This window comes from Podarcis melisellensis (genome assembly GCF_964234715.1).
Source record: "Podarcis melisellensis genome assembly, chromosome: 14".
Classification (NCBI taxonomy): Eukaryota; Metazoa; Chordata; class Lepidosauria; order Squamata; family Lacertidae; genus Podarcis; species Podarcis melisellensis.
Window position 1 is genome coordinate 28,015,617 of NC_138546.1, and position 11,669 is coordinate 28,027,285.

Here is an 11,669-nt window from a genome sequence, read left to right on the forward strand (position 1 = left end):
GCCAAAGTGGAGCCACTGGGGGAAAAGATGTAGGCATCAGCAAGCTCAGGAAAACCCTAAGTCAGGCATAGGCAGACTCGGCCCTCCAGATGTTTTGGGACTACAACTCCCATCAACCCATCAGTCCTGTTAGCTAGGGCTGATGGGAGTTGTAGTCCCAAAACATCTAGAGGGCCAAGTTTGCCTATGCCTGCCCTAAGTTTTGCAGAAGTAATTTTTAAAAAAAACATTTCCCCAATTGAGATTTTTTATTATTATTATTTTAATGGTCCTCTGAGGGCTGGGCACATTTAATAGTCATGGAGTGTTGACTCAGGAGGAAAAGTGGGAGAGGAGAGTGGAGTAGAGTAAAAACCCTTTTTTGTTGTTACCACCCCAGATTTTGCAAGGGAAACATTTGACTGTCAGCTGCAGACGGGTGTCCTCAAAGCCAGGCCCGGGGGGGGGGGCAGATTTCCCATCCGCCTCGTTGAATCTGTGCAAATTTTAAGTGGCTTGCAAAATGCCCCCACGTCGCATCATATAATAAGGCATCTCATTTTGAAGGGACTAACCTTCAAATCCACCAGCGACAGAGGGCTTCAAAGTAAGTGCTGTAGATGCATATTTATACCTCCATTGTGTTAGATCGCTCCCTAATTTAGCTGAGTCCCCAGCAGGAGATTTTCCCACTTTCCTCTTGATGAGGAGATTTCCTTGCCAAGGATTTCCAGCTGTAAGAGAGTGCATTGAAAAGAGAAACCCATCCATGCTATCTCCATCTGCAAACAGGTGCAGAGGTAGCGGGATTATGGGGTAGAGGCAGCCCAGCTCCTTTGAAATCAGAAGAAGTTTTGCCATTGAATGTGAACACCCCCCATTTCCCCCTTTGCTTGGAAGAATTTAATGGACTAGATTTTTCATATGAATGTTTGCACCACAAAGAGTGGCCTGAACAAATTTTACATGCCAGGCAATTTTTGCATATACTTTAAAAAAATAATAATAAAAATATCTAGCTAATGATACCAGTAAGGGAGGGATCCATAGCTCTGCAGAGCACTGAAGCCACCCTTCTTGACCACTGCACATCTCTCTAGAATGGCTTTGACCACTCTGCGCAGGTGTAGTGACAGCAGGAAGAACAAACCTCTGTTCTCCCTGTCTCATACGAAATAAATCTTTTGCAGCCTCTCCAATGGGGAAAATGCTCTTACCAGGGACAAATTTAAAGCTCTTTTAGTACCGCTTCTTCAACCCCGGTTTCTGAAATTTCACCAGAGGGCTCAAGTGTTCTCAAGAATACCTTTGGTCACCATGAGGCCTAGAAACTTGCCTTTTTTCAAAATGCACCCAAATTGGATTAGGTCCTTGCATATTGTCTCAAACTGGGTCTGTTTTCAGTAGTGGGAGTTAGTGGCATGCCAGATGAAAATCCTCCTCCCCAAGTGCCCTGAGACTTGGGGTGGGGGGAGGAATTCTACTCACTTCACATATGTAAAACTTACCTAATTTGCACTTTGGGAAGCAAGATGGGAAACTGTCATTCACCCACCCTTCGAAATCTGCAGTTCTGCAGCCAAGTCATGTGTACATAAATGCACATGCTAGCATAAAGTGTGCATATGCATGCATATATTAGGGGGAATTGTTTTGAAGAAGTAAAAAAGTGCATTTTTGCACACACAAAAATCAGTGAACTGCAAAATTTTGAAGGGTGGTTGTGGGCCAGTCCACAGGTTGTTTCAGAAAGTGAAAATTAGGAAGATCTGCCTTAAAATGCGAAGAGAAACTTGTTTCTCTGCTAAAGCGACTTCTGGAGAGAGATCCAGACATCCTCCCATCCACATGCCACTTGCTCTTTGCTGAAAAGCAGCAAGATGATTCAACACACTTCTCCTCCCTCTGCTTATCCCCCCCCCTCAAAAAAAAATCCCTTGTGTCAGCCAGCAGAGAGCATTGGGCTTCCCCCCCCCTCCACCATGGTCAAGCACTCACTTTTCTCTGACTCTGGATCACAGTGAGCCAAAGGAGACACATCTTTCTGCTGCACAAGTCCAGTTTGCATAAAGTTATTTATGCATTTTCCATTGTATATTATTTTTGTGCAGGTGCTTATGGGATGAATAGACGTCAGAACACATACATTATGGAAAAAGGCTTCAAAGGTATAGTATCTGATGCTGGCAAGTGACCCCATAGTGGCCAGTTTGGGTAAGGCAGGAGAGGTGAGCTCGCCAGCCCCAAACATCTGCAAAGTGGTTGTTAGACGGTCTGCAAGCAGGCAGGCAAGCCGGCGCGTTTTTTGAGACCTCTGGCGACAGCCCAGCTTTGGCTTGGAGCTTTGCCATGCCTGTTGATCTCTGCCCCACCTTTCTGCTGTTATTGCCTTCCTTCTCCATTGGCAAACAAATAAGAACTGAGCTCTCTGTTTGGGAAAGCCAATGGAAGGAGCACTTGGTAGATGTGGGTCCACAGCCCACCTCTGATGTGGACTTGCCATGTGGTTTTGAGGCAACTCATCCCCTGCGCCTCAGTTTCCCTATTCCCAAGGGTGGCGGGCCTTCTTCAGCCTGAGGGCCGCATTCCTTCTGAGCAACATTCCGGGGGCCAGTGGTGGGCGGAGCCAGAAGCAAAGCCGGGCAGGAGAACGAATGTAAATGTTGCCTTTGTATGGTAGGATAGAATCTGCATATGCTGAGCACACTCATCCTATGGAAAACATCTGGTTTCAAGGACATGTTCCAGCCAGGCCAAAGCACTTGAGGAGAGTGTGTCCTGGGGAGAGCTCCAAGGGCCACATAGAGAGGCCTGGGCGGCCATATTTGAAGTTCCCCATCCCTGCCCTACCCTGAAAATGGAAAGGATGGTGGCTTGCTTGGAGGGTTGCTGTTAAAATATCTGCTCGAGAAATAAATGTTTTCCCTGAGCCTTAGAAAGACTAGATTATAAGAGCACTGCATTGAACTTTTGAAGGGCTAAAGAGCAGGGATCAAAAATGGTGGCATGAAGAGGGTTTTCCTTCTCTTAAGAAATGTTTTCTTTTCTTTGCTGCTTATTTACTTGCTGCCTTTATATCTCATATTCCATCATGGTGCTCAAGGCGACTCAGAACTGGGCTCCAGGCACTAGCCAGGCTCCGACTAGCAGGAGCAAAAATCCCCATTTTGAAATATTTTTAATTTCTCTCTGCAAGCTGCCCAGACAATCTCTGGTTATAGGGTGGCAGATATATGCTGAAAATAAACAAGGTCCCTGTATCATACGCTTTCAGACCCGAGCGCCAAAATCAGAGCCAGCGCCAGAAATAGTCATGGCGTAGATCTACACAAAGGGGGGGCACCACTAAATTTATTTCAGGAATTAGATCATTATAATAAAATAAAACCTTTGGGAAAAGGCATATAAACATTTCCTGCTCTCTAACGCCATCTGGTGTTGCGTGTTTATAGCACCTTCAAATCGTTGTTTCTTTACTAGTGTAGCTGAGTCCATGGTTGGTCATATTAGCAAGGCCCCTCAGCCCAGTGACAAAGTTCCCCTGGACCTGTTCCTCCTCTCAACAAAAGAGCACAAGAAGAAGATCCCTGATGGATCAGGTCATTCTGACCCAGCATCCTCTTCTCACAGTGCCCCACCAGATACCTGTAGGAAACTAAGAAGCAGAACGTGAACACAAGAGCCCTAATCTCCTGTGGCGTCCAGCAACTGGTATTCAGAAGCATCCTGGCCGGTCACCATCCTTTGTGAACTTGTCCAATCCTCTTCCTAAAGCTTTACAAGTTGGTGGCCATCACATTCCATAGTTCAACTATTTCCCCTTCCCACTTTGTCCTGAATCTTGCAACACTTAAACCGTTGCAACCTGCTTGCTGGTTTACATGCCTCTTAATCTGGCTCAAGAGAAAGCTGATGGGGAGAAGGAGGAGCAGGAGTGGCTGTGGTTAAAATTTCTGCATTAGGAAAACAACCATATAGTTGTGGGGGGCTATGGTGTCTGATTGTATGCTATCAGGTGATTGACAGGTGGAGGCCAGTCTTGAAGGGTGGGTCACATCTGGATCCACCTCCAGATCTGAGTAAATTAAGGTCTTAATTTAGCACCAAAACTGATAATGATGGAAATAGGTGTGTTTCCATGGTAGAGCATCTCATGAACTTTGTGGGGGAGCCACCACTGAAAAGGCCCATTCGCACTTCACCACCCCCCCACACCACCCTCAGATGAAAGCTCTGAAGGAGACCACAGGGTTGGGCTGATTCATATTGAGGCAGAGAGGCATTGTGGTCCTGAACAATTTAAGTTTTTATGGGCCCAAACTGGAGCTTTGACGTGACCCCAGAAACTAATCCGTAGCCAATGCAGTTGGGCTAATAAGCTCAGGTCTTTTGGTCTCAGTCCATAATTCAGCTGCTGAATTCTCCACTAGGTGCAGTGTCTGAATTATCTTCAAAGGCAGCCCCATGTATAATGTGTTATAGTAATCTAAGAGATGCTGAAGTGTGTCTAACTCCCCTCCCCCCCAAAAAAAAAGAAAAGAAAAGGGAAAGAACTTTTGAGGTGGGATTGTGAAGTTTGGAGCCAAAACTGCAATGGGACTTGGAAGATCTGATTTCCCTGTGTGTGTCCTTTTTCTCATTTAAAACCCACGTACAAGAGCCCCCTTGTTTATGGACAATTGAAGCAGTGCCACAGCAATAGGAGAAGTGGGAGAAGGAGTGTTGGTTAACTCCAGGCACACAGTAATATCAGCTGCTGGAAACCACAGGAGGAGAGAATGCCTTTGCTCTCTAGTTCTGCTTGTGGACTTACCACTGGGGCATCTGGTTGGCCACTGTGAGAACAGGATGCTGGACTGGATGGGCCATGGGCCTGATCCAGCAAGCACCTCTTATGTTCTCAGAGGGGGTTACATAGCATAGCATAGCATAGCATAGCATTTATTATTTATACCCCGCCCATCTGGCTGGGCTTCCCCAGCCACTCTGGGCGGCTTCCAACAGAACACTAAAATACAATAACCTATTAAACATTAAAAGCTTCCCTAAACAGGGCTGCCTTCAGATGTCTTCTAAAAGTTTGGTAGTTATTTTGCTCAGCATCCGGGCTGAACAATGGGGGTGGAGACGCTCCTTCAGGTATACTGGACCGAGGCCCTTTAGGGCTTTAAAGGTCAGCACCAACACTTTGAATAGGGAAAGGGGATTTGAATAATTGTAAGAAACAAAGAAAGAATCTCAGTCGGTAGAGCATGAGACTCTTAATCTCAGGGTGGTGGGTTCAATCCCCACCTTGGGCAAAAGATTCCTACATTGCAGGGAGTTTGACTCAATGAGTCTCAGGGTCCTTTCCATCTCTACAATTCTACGATTCGTATGCTTGCAAAGGCCCATGGTACAATTTGCATGAAATTTGCACGTGATAATTTCTATGTATAGATATTTCAGGGCAAAGTAAGATGGCGGTTGGGGAGGTGTCACTACATTTCACAGTGCACCCCGCTTTGTTTGGCCCAAACAGCCCAGAAATGAATTCAGTAGTAAAGTGGAAGCTTTGCACTGTGAGGCTCTGTTAACAGTAAGAAATAAATGGGCCTCTCTTATGAATAAATAAGGAAGAAATAATATATTCAGTTTACATCATGCCCTTCCTCCTGAAGGAGCCGAGGGCAGCAGACACAGCAATGATAAAGCACCAACAAAAATTAAATCCAGTAGCAATCAGTTTTAAAGTGTCTTAAGGTAGTTAGGAACATTCTAAAAAAATGTGTATCCGTTAGTTATTGGTAAGACAGAGTATTTTTGTTGTTGTTATGACCAGCCCTTCACCAGCAGGTCCCAGGGCAGGTTACAACAATTTAAAATTCAGAACTAAAAAGAGTTAAAATAGATTGCAGTCACAGGATGAGCACTGAAAATGCACGTCTCAGGTGTCAAAGGCCAGGGTGGAAGTGCATCTTCAGCATTCGCTGAAAGATGTATAGAGAAGAAGCCAGATGCACTTTAACCAATCAGGACGAGAGGCTCCCGCTCTCAGAAGGGCAAATGCAAATAGAAGTTATGACTCTGTATGCAAATATGTGACCTCACCTGTGAATTCCTGCGTGAGGAAGGAAATGCAAACATTCATCGCTCAGCAAGCAGTGAATAGTGGAGTCAGAAAGAGACCCTGGAGGCATTTTGTAATTTCCAAAGGCCATGGCAAGCACAGCCAGGCCAAAATGGCAGCCAGTGTTGTGTAGCAGTTGAATCAGGACATTTCCCCCCAATCCATGCTTGGTCATAAAGCTCACTGGGGGCTGTTGGGCCCTTCGCTGCCTCTCAGGGATTTTCTGAGCAAAGAACATGCCAACTTGAGCTCCCTGCAGGAAAGGTGGGATATAAATGTAACAGTCATTTTAAAAAAACACAAAACAGGCTGTTCCCAGAAAAGAAAACATAAGCATCCAATATGGAGCTAGTTCACCAAACTGTAAAAACTCAGGTCCTTTCCATCATGAGACATTTTTAATCCTCGCTCACTGTCCAAACCAGTTCCCTGGCGAATTGTCTCTTGCCCTCTTTCACACATGGAGCTGATCTTAGCTGGAAGCTGGGAGATGGGTGCCAATGTCATGCCTTTCCCCACCTTCACAGCCCATTCCTGCTTCAGAGCAAGGCGAGTTGTGTCAGCCTAGTGCCACCGTCCCCAGCCTGGTTTCCTCCAGATGTTGTAAACTACAGCTGTCAGCTGGGGCTGATGGGAATTGTAGTCCAAAACATCTGGAGTGTGGCAGGTTGGGGAAGGCTGTGTGTGTTGTGGGATGGGTGCAGTAGCTAACTAGGATTGGGAAGAGCCAGGTTTAAATCCCCACTCATCCACAAAGCTCACTGCGTGACCTTCAGATGGTCATTTCTCCCAGGTCAAAATAACTTCTGGTGTTAAATGCATGCATATGGTTAAGAAATGCAGATAGCATCAGAAACAGAGAGAGAGCGCTATCAAGATGGCAGCAAGTGTGGCAGTGGAATGCCTGTATTTTCAGCAAGAAAACCCAGAGATCACAAGAATCTCAGAGCGAGATGCCTCAATGGGAAACCCGCAAGCAGAACCTGAGCACAAGCGGCTCCTCCCCTCCTCCTGTGGCTTCTAGAAGTTGTACTCAGTAGCATCGCTGCCTCTGACTACAGAGGCAGAGTTAGAGCCATCCAGGGTGGGGTGGACTTTGGGTCACATGACATAATTCCTCTGGATACTCCTTAAGAAATCTGAGAGGTGGGGAGGGAACCCCAGCTAATATCCTTAAAGTGACAGGTAAGTGACCATCATCCAATTCCCTCTTTGTATCCACAATAGAGGCAACCAAGCTTTTTTTCCTACCTGGTGGTCTGAGGCTGTTTGCCAAGATTGCAGAGCAGGCATTCTCCTTCACACCTGAGATGAATGTTTCCTGTGTTACGATGAGATGGTGGTGTCAGCCTTATAAATGATGTTGCCATGTATAATGTCAGTGGTGATTTGCAGGACCGCACAAGCAAAACAGAAATGCCAGGTCCCTGCCCCACAGAGCTTCCAACATTCCCAGTCTGGAAGTCAATGAGGGGAGGGAGAGGCAGAGATATCAATGGTTTTATTTCACATTTTTGGGAAGAAATGCTGTTTGTCTGGGGAAAAAAGCAGAGGAGGGAGGGGAGAGAAGAGGGAGCAATGTGCAAACTGGATTTTACCTTCCCGTAGAGATCACAGAATTTCTCTGCTAGCAAGCAATCTTCCTTCTAAACCTATTTTAACATAAAAATCTAATCATGCCATTCTGGACTTTTCCCTATAAAGCAATTAAAACAAACAAACAAACAAACCCATGTTGCATTAAATGTGGTGCGGGATTTCTGGGTGCCACCCCTGAAACAGGCATTATACCCAGTATGCCAAAAGACTTTGCTTGCTAGCATGGTTCTCTCTGCCAGAGAGGAGGGTGGGACTTGTGCATGATCTCTTGGTATGGAAAGGGGGACCTTAACCAGTATTATCTTTTAAGGCAGGGGTTGCTGGTTCATGGCCCTCCAAGCATTATTGGACTACAGTTCCCATCAGCCCCAGCCAGCATTACCAAAGGCCAGGGATTTATGGGAGCTGTACCCCACAACATCTAGAGGGCTGCGGATTGTTCCAGCCCTGCTTTGAGGGATGTGGGGAATGGTGGCATGGGGTGGTTGTGTGTGTACAAACTGATGTTCTTAATGTAGCAAATGAGACCCTTTTGACCGCAGAGTCCGTGGCACTGAAGGGCTGTTTTCTTTCCTACTGAATGTTCAGGAAATGACTTGCGAATGAGTTTGGATGAGCAGATGGTTTGGAGAGACAGTGGTTCGGAGATCCCTGAGGCGTAACTGGTGGGTCCCTGTGCTGTGCGCTCTGAGGGCTAGAAACCCCCTCCTCCCCTCCCCCTTCTCCTCGAGGTCCGGTCGCATGTGTGCTAAGAGGCCGGCCCGGCTCTTGTCTTGCAGACTATATGAAGGGATCTGCCTGCAGCTCCAGCACCTGTTCCCTCAACAGCAGCGAAAACCCCTACGCCACCATCAAAGACCCCCCCATCATGGCATGCAAACATTCCGAGAGCAGCTATGTGGAAATGAAATCTCCCGTTCACCGGGACGCATCCTATTCTGACACACCAGCCTTGTCAGCAGCTAATAAAAACATATACGATGTTGGTAAGTATCTCCGGTGATCCAGCTGCAAGCAGGGAGGTCCAGCTGGTGCTGGTTCATCAATGGTGGTGCAGTCCAAGTGTTGCTGCGTTAAAACTCCCCGTGGCCCCCTGCCCATTCATTGGCCACACTGGCGGAGGCCGATGGGAGCTGAGCAACATCTAGCAGGGGAACTACACCGAAGACCCCTGGCAAATGGGCAGGCCAAAAAATATACACCGACTGCTCATTGCCCATTGAGTTGGTGTGAAGTTACTACTGTTTCCTTTGCAAACTGGCAAAGGGCTTTCCCCAAGTGTGGTTAACTAGCAGTGGTGTAGCGTGGGGGACAGCGGGTTATGGCCCTGGGCACAAATTTCTGAGGGGATGCAATGATACGCCCCCATGACAGGCTCCTTCATCAAGGCTGGGGCTACAGGGAGGTAAGCGGTGCCAGGGTGGGACCTTTGGGGCTGGGGTGGTGGCAGCACTTTCACTGCACGGCCGGCAAAGGGACACCCGCTTTTGCCCTGTCCCTGGACCAGCCAAGTGGGAGCGAGTGGGAGGGTGCTGCCACCGCCACCCACCAAGGAGGGAGGGAGGAAGAGGAAGGCAGGAAAGCACTGCCAGAGCCATGCTCAGAGCCACACAGCAGCACTCCTGCCTTTGTGTTTCGCTGCCTTATCCATGCTCCCGGGTTGGGGCTGGTTTGGAAGGAGAGGCTCCCTTGATTAGATGCTGGCCAGTGAAGGGACTGAGCGCTACCCAGTCCACCAGGGGGGCCAACACTTAGCGAACCCTGGGCACCAGTAACCTATGCTATGCTCCTATTAACTAGGGCTGTGTGGCTTCTTTGTCCAAAAATAATTATTTCAAGTTCCACATCCCAGCAATCCAAATTGCATGACGTGCCAAATTATGTGCCAGTGTGCTTAATTTGTTTTTATGCACATGTCTGTGTTTTCCTAATGTTTTCACTGTTCTGCATAATTTATTTGGGGCTTCCTTAGCCATGGGAGGGACCAGTGTGGGGCTGCTGAAGCCTCTCTTCCTAGATTGCTGGCAGGGATGGATGGAGCAGCCTGGTTCTGGCCTGTGTCACTTTTCACCTGCGTTCATTCCTAAGTCTGTTTGGTCCTGATTCCAAATTAATCTGCAATTAAATAATAATAATGATTCACCTGGGAACTGGTATAGGAAGAGCATGTTTCATCTCAGTGTGTGCATTTTTAAACAGATTTGAGCCTAATGCATTTCGTACTTTGAGCTGAGAACTATATTGCAAACTCTGGGAAAGTTTGGAAGCCAAAGGATAGTTAAGTTCCGATTCAAACATTGGTTGTGTCAGTGTACACCAGAATTCACTAAAAGAGAATTCCTCCAGATTCCATAAATATTCGTAGCAGCTTGTGTGTGGCTTTTGCTCACGCACTTTCGGCTGGAGGCACTGGAGGCACTAGAAACATGGTATATTTGGGTTTTTAGAGACAGGGGAGGGGGAGAAAAAATTCGGGTTCTGAGTAACCTGAGCTTTACATCCGTTACCACATTTGCTGTGTGTACGTTTTTCTTAGAGATGGGTGTTTCTGTTAATTTTGGTTTTATTTTTCTAGACTTAAGTACATTTTGCCTCACTTCTACATCAGTTTGAAATCTTTTTAAAGTCTTCAATTTTGCCAGCATTTTTGTGTGCATTTCTCCTAACATTTCTGTGATAAATTTCTTCTAAGATAATGCATTTGATATATTATTTTCTCTTTAACATTATTATTAATTTTCTTGCTTCAGGATTTTATTTTAGCATTTGTCCTAATCTGAGGAGACCCATTGAAAGTAATGGACCTTGCTAACTAGGTCCATTAATTTCAGTGGATATATTCTAATTCAGTTGGCTACAATCCAAAGCTTTAATACTAATGATCTGTGTTATGCTTTTATATTCTGTTTTCGTATGCCACTCTTGGGTGTTCTCTGATTTTGGAGCAGTTAAGTAAATATAAGCATATTTATGCTCACTTTCACCTACTGGTTTATTGGAGAAGTAAAACAAATAGAACAATTAACAACAATATCAGGGAAATAACAAGCATCCACTTCCAATACTGGGTAAATCAGAGGTACAGAATGAAATGTAAACAGTCAAAAAGAGGTAGCAAACGAGATCTACAAAAAATAAAGGTCAGAAATAAGTTTTTTTTAATGTGATACAGTACGTATGGGAGCCCACAGAAAGTAACATATAAGCCCAATAGTGTGTAACTATCTCCAAATAAGGGACGCGGGTGGCGCTGTGGGTTAAAGCCTCAGCGCTTAGGGCTTGCCGATTGAAAGGTCGGCGGTTCGAATCCCCGCGGCGGGGTGCGCTCCCGTTGTTCGGTCCCAGCGCCTGCCAACCTAGCAGTTCGAAAGCACCCTCGGGTGCAAGTAGATAAATAGGGACCGCTTTCTAGCGGGAAGGTAAACGCCGTTTCCGTGTGCAGCTCTGGCTCGCCAGAGCAGCGATGTCACGCTGGCCACGTGACCCGGAAGTGTCTTCGGACAGCGCTGGCCCCTGGCCTCTTGAGTGAGATGGGCGCACAACCCCAGAGTCTGGCAAGACTGGCCCGTACGGGCAGGGGTACCTTTACCTTTACCTTTATCTCCAAATAAAGTCATACACAGTAGGCACTAAATCTCTTAAACATAAAAATGCCACAAGATATATATAAAACATGTTTAAACCATTCATAGTGGTATTTTTCCATCTCTGTGGTGGCAGAGTTCAACTGGAGTACTCTATGGATGGTGCTGGATTCTATCTCAGTAGTCCTAGGAAGCATGGCACAGGGGATGGTATGAGCTAAACATCTAGGCAACACCATGCCAGCTACCTATGGGGGAGAGAACAGACACTGATATACTTTTACTGCCAAAGTTACCATAGAAAGAAGCTTTTGCTAAGGGAATAATTGTCTGAAGCAACTGATGGTAGAGATAGCCAATGTGTTGCCCTGCAGATGATGTTGGACTACAACTCCCAT

General features: G+C 46.4%; 1 protein-coding gene across 7 annotated transcripts in view; it reads left to right on the top strand.

Moving 5' to 3' along the window:
* The window catches only part of MEGF11 (multiple EGF like domains 11), a 338,635-nt gene that overhangs the window by 322,461 nt on the left and 4,505 nt on the right, over nt 1–11,669 (top strand). For 3 of the 7 annotated variants that reach the window (XM_081888437.1, XM_081888439.1, XM_081888436.1), the window contains 2 exons: nt 2,091–2,147; nt 8,467–8,673. The exons of 1 other annotated variant lie outside the window; for it this stretch is intronic. In XM_081888437.1, the coding sequence (XP_081744563.1) occupies nt 2,091–2,147; nt 8,467–8,673 (264 nt within the window). Of the gene's footprint in view, nt 1–2,090; nt 2,148–8,275; nt 8,353–8,466; nt 8,674–11,669 lie in introns of those variants that run through there. 3 more of the 7 variants (XM_081888441.1, XM_081888442.1, XM_081888438.1) reach the window with 3 other exon arrangements.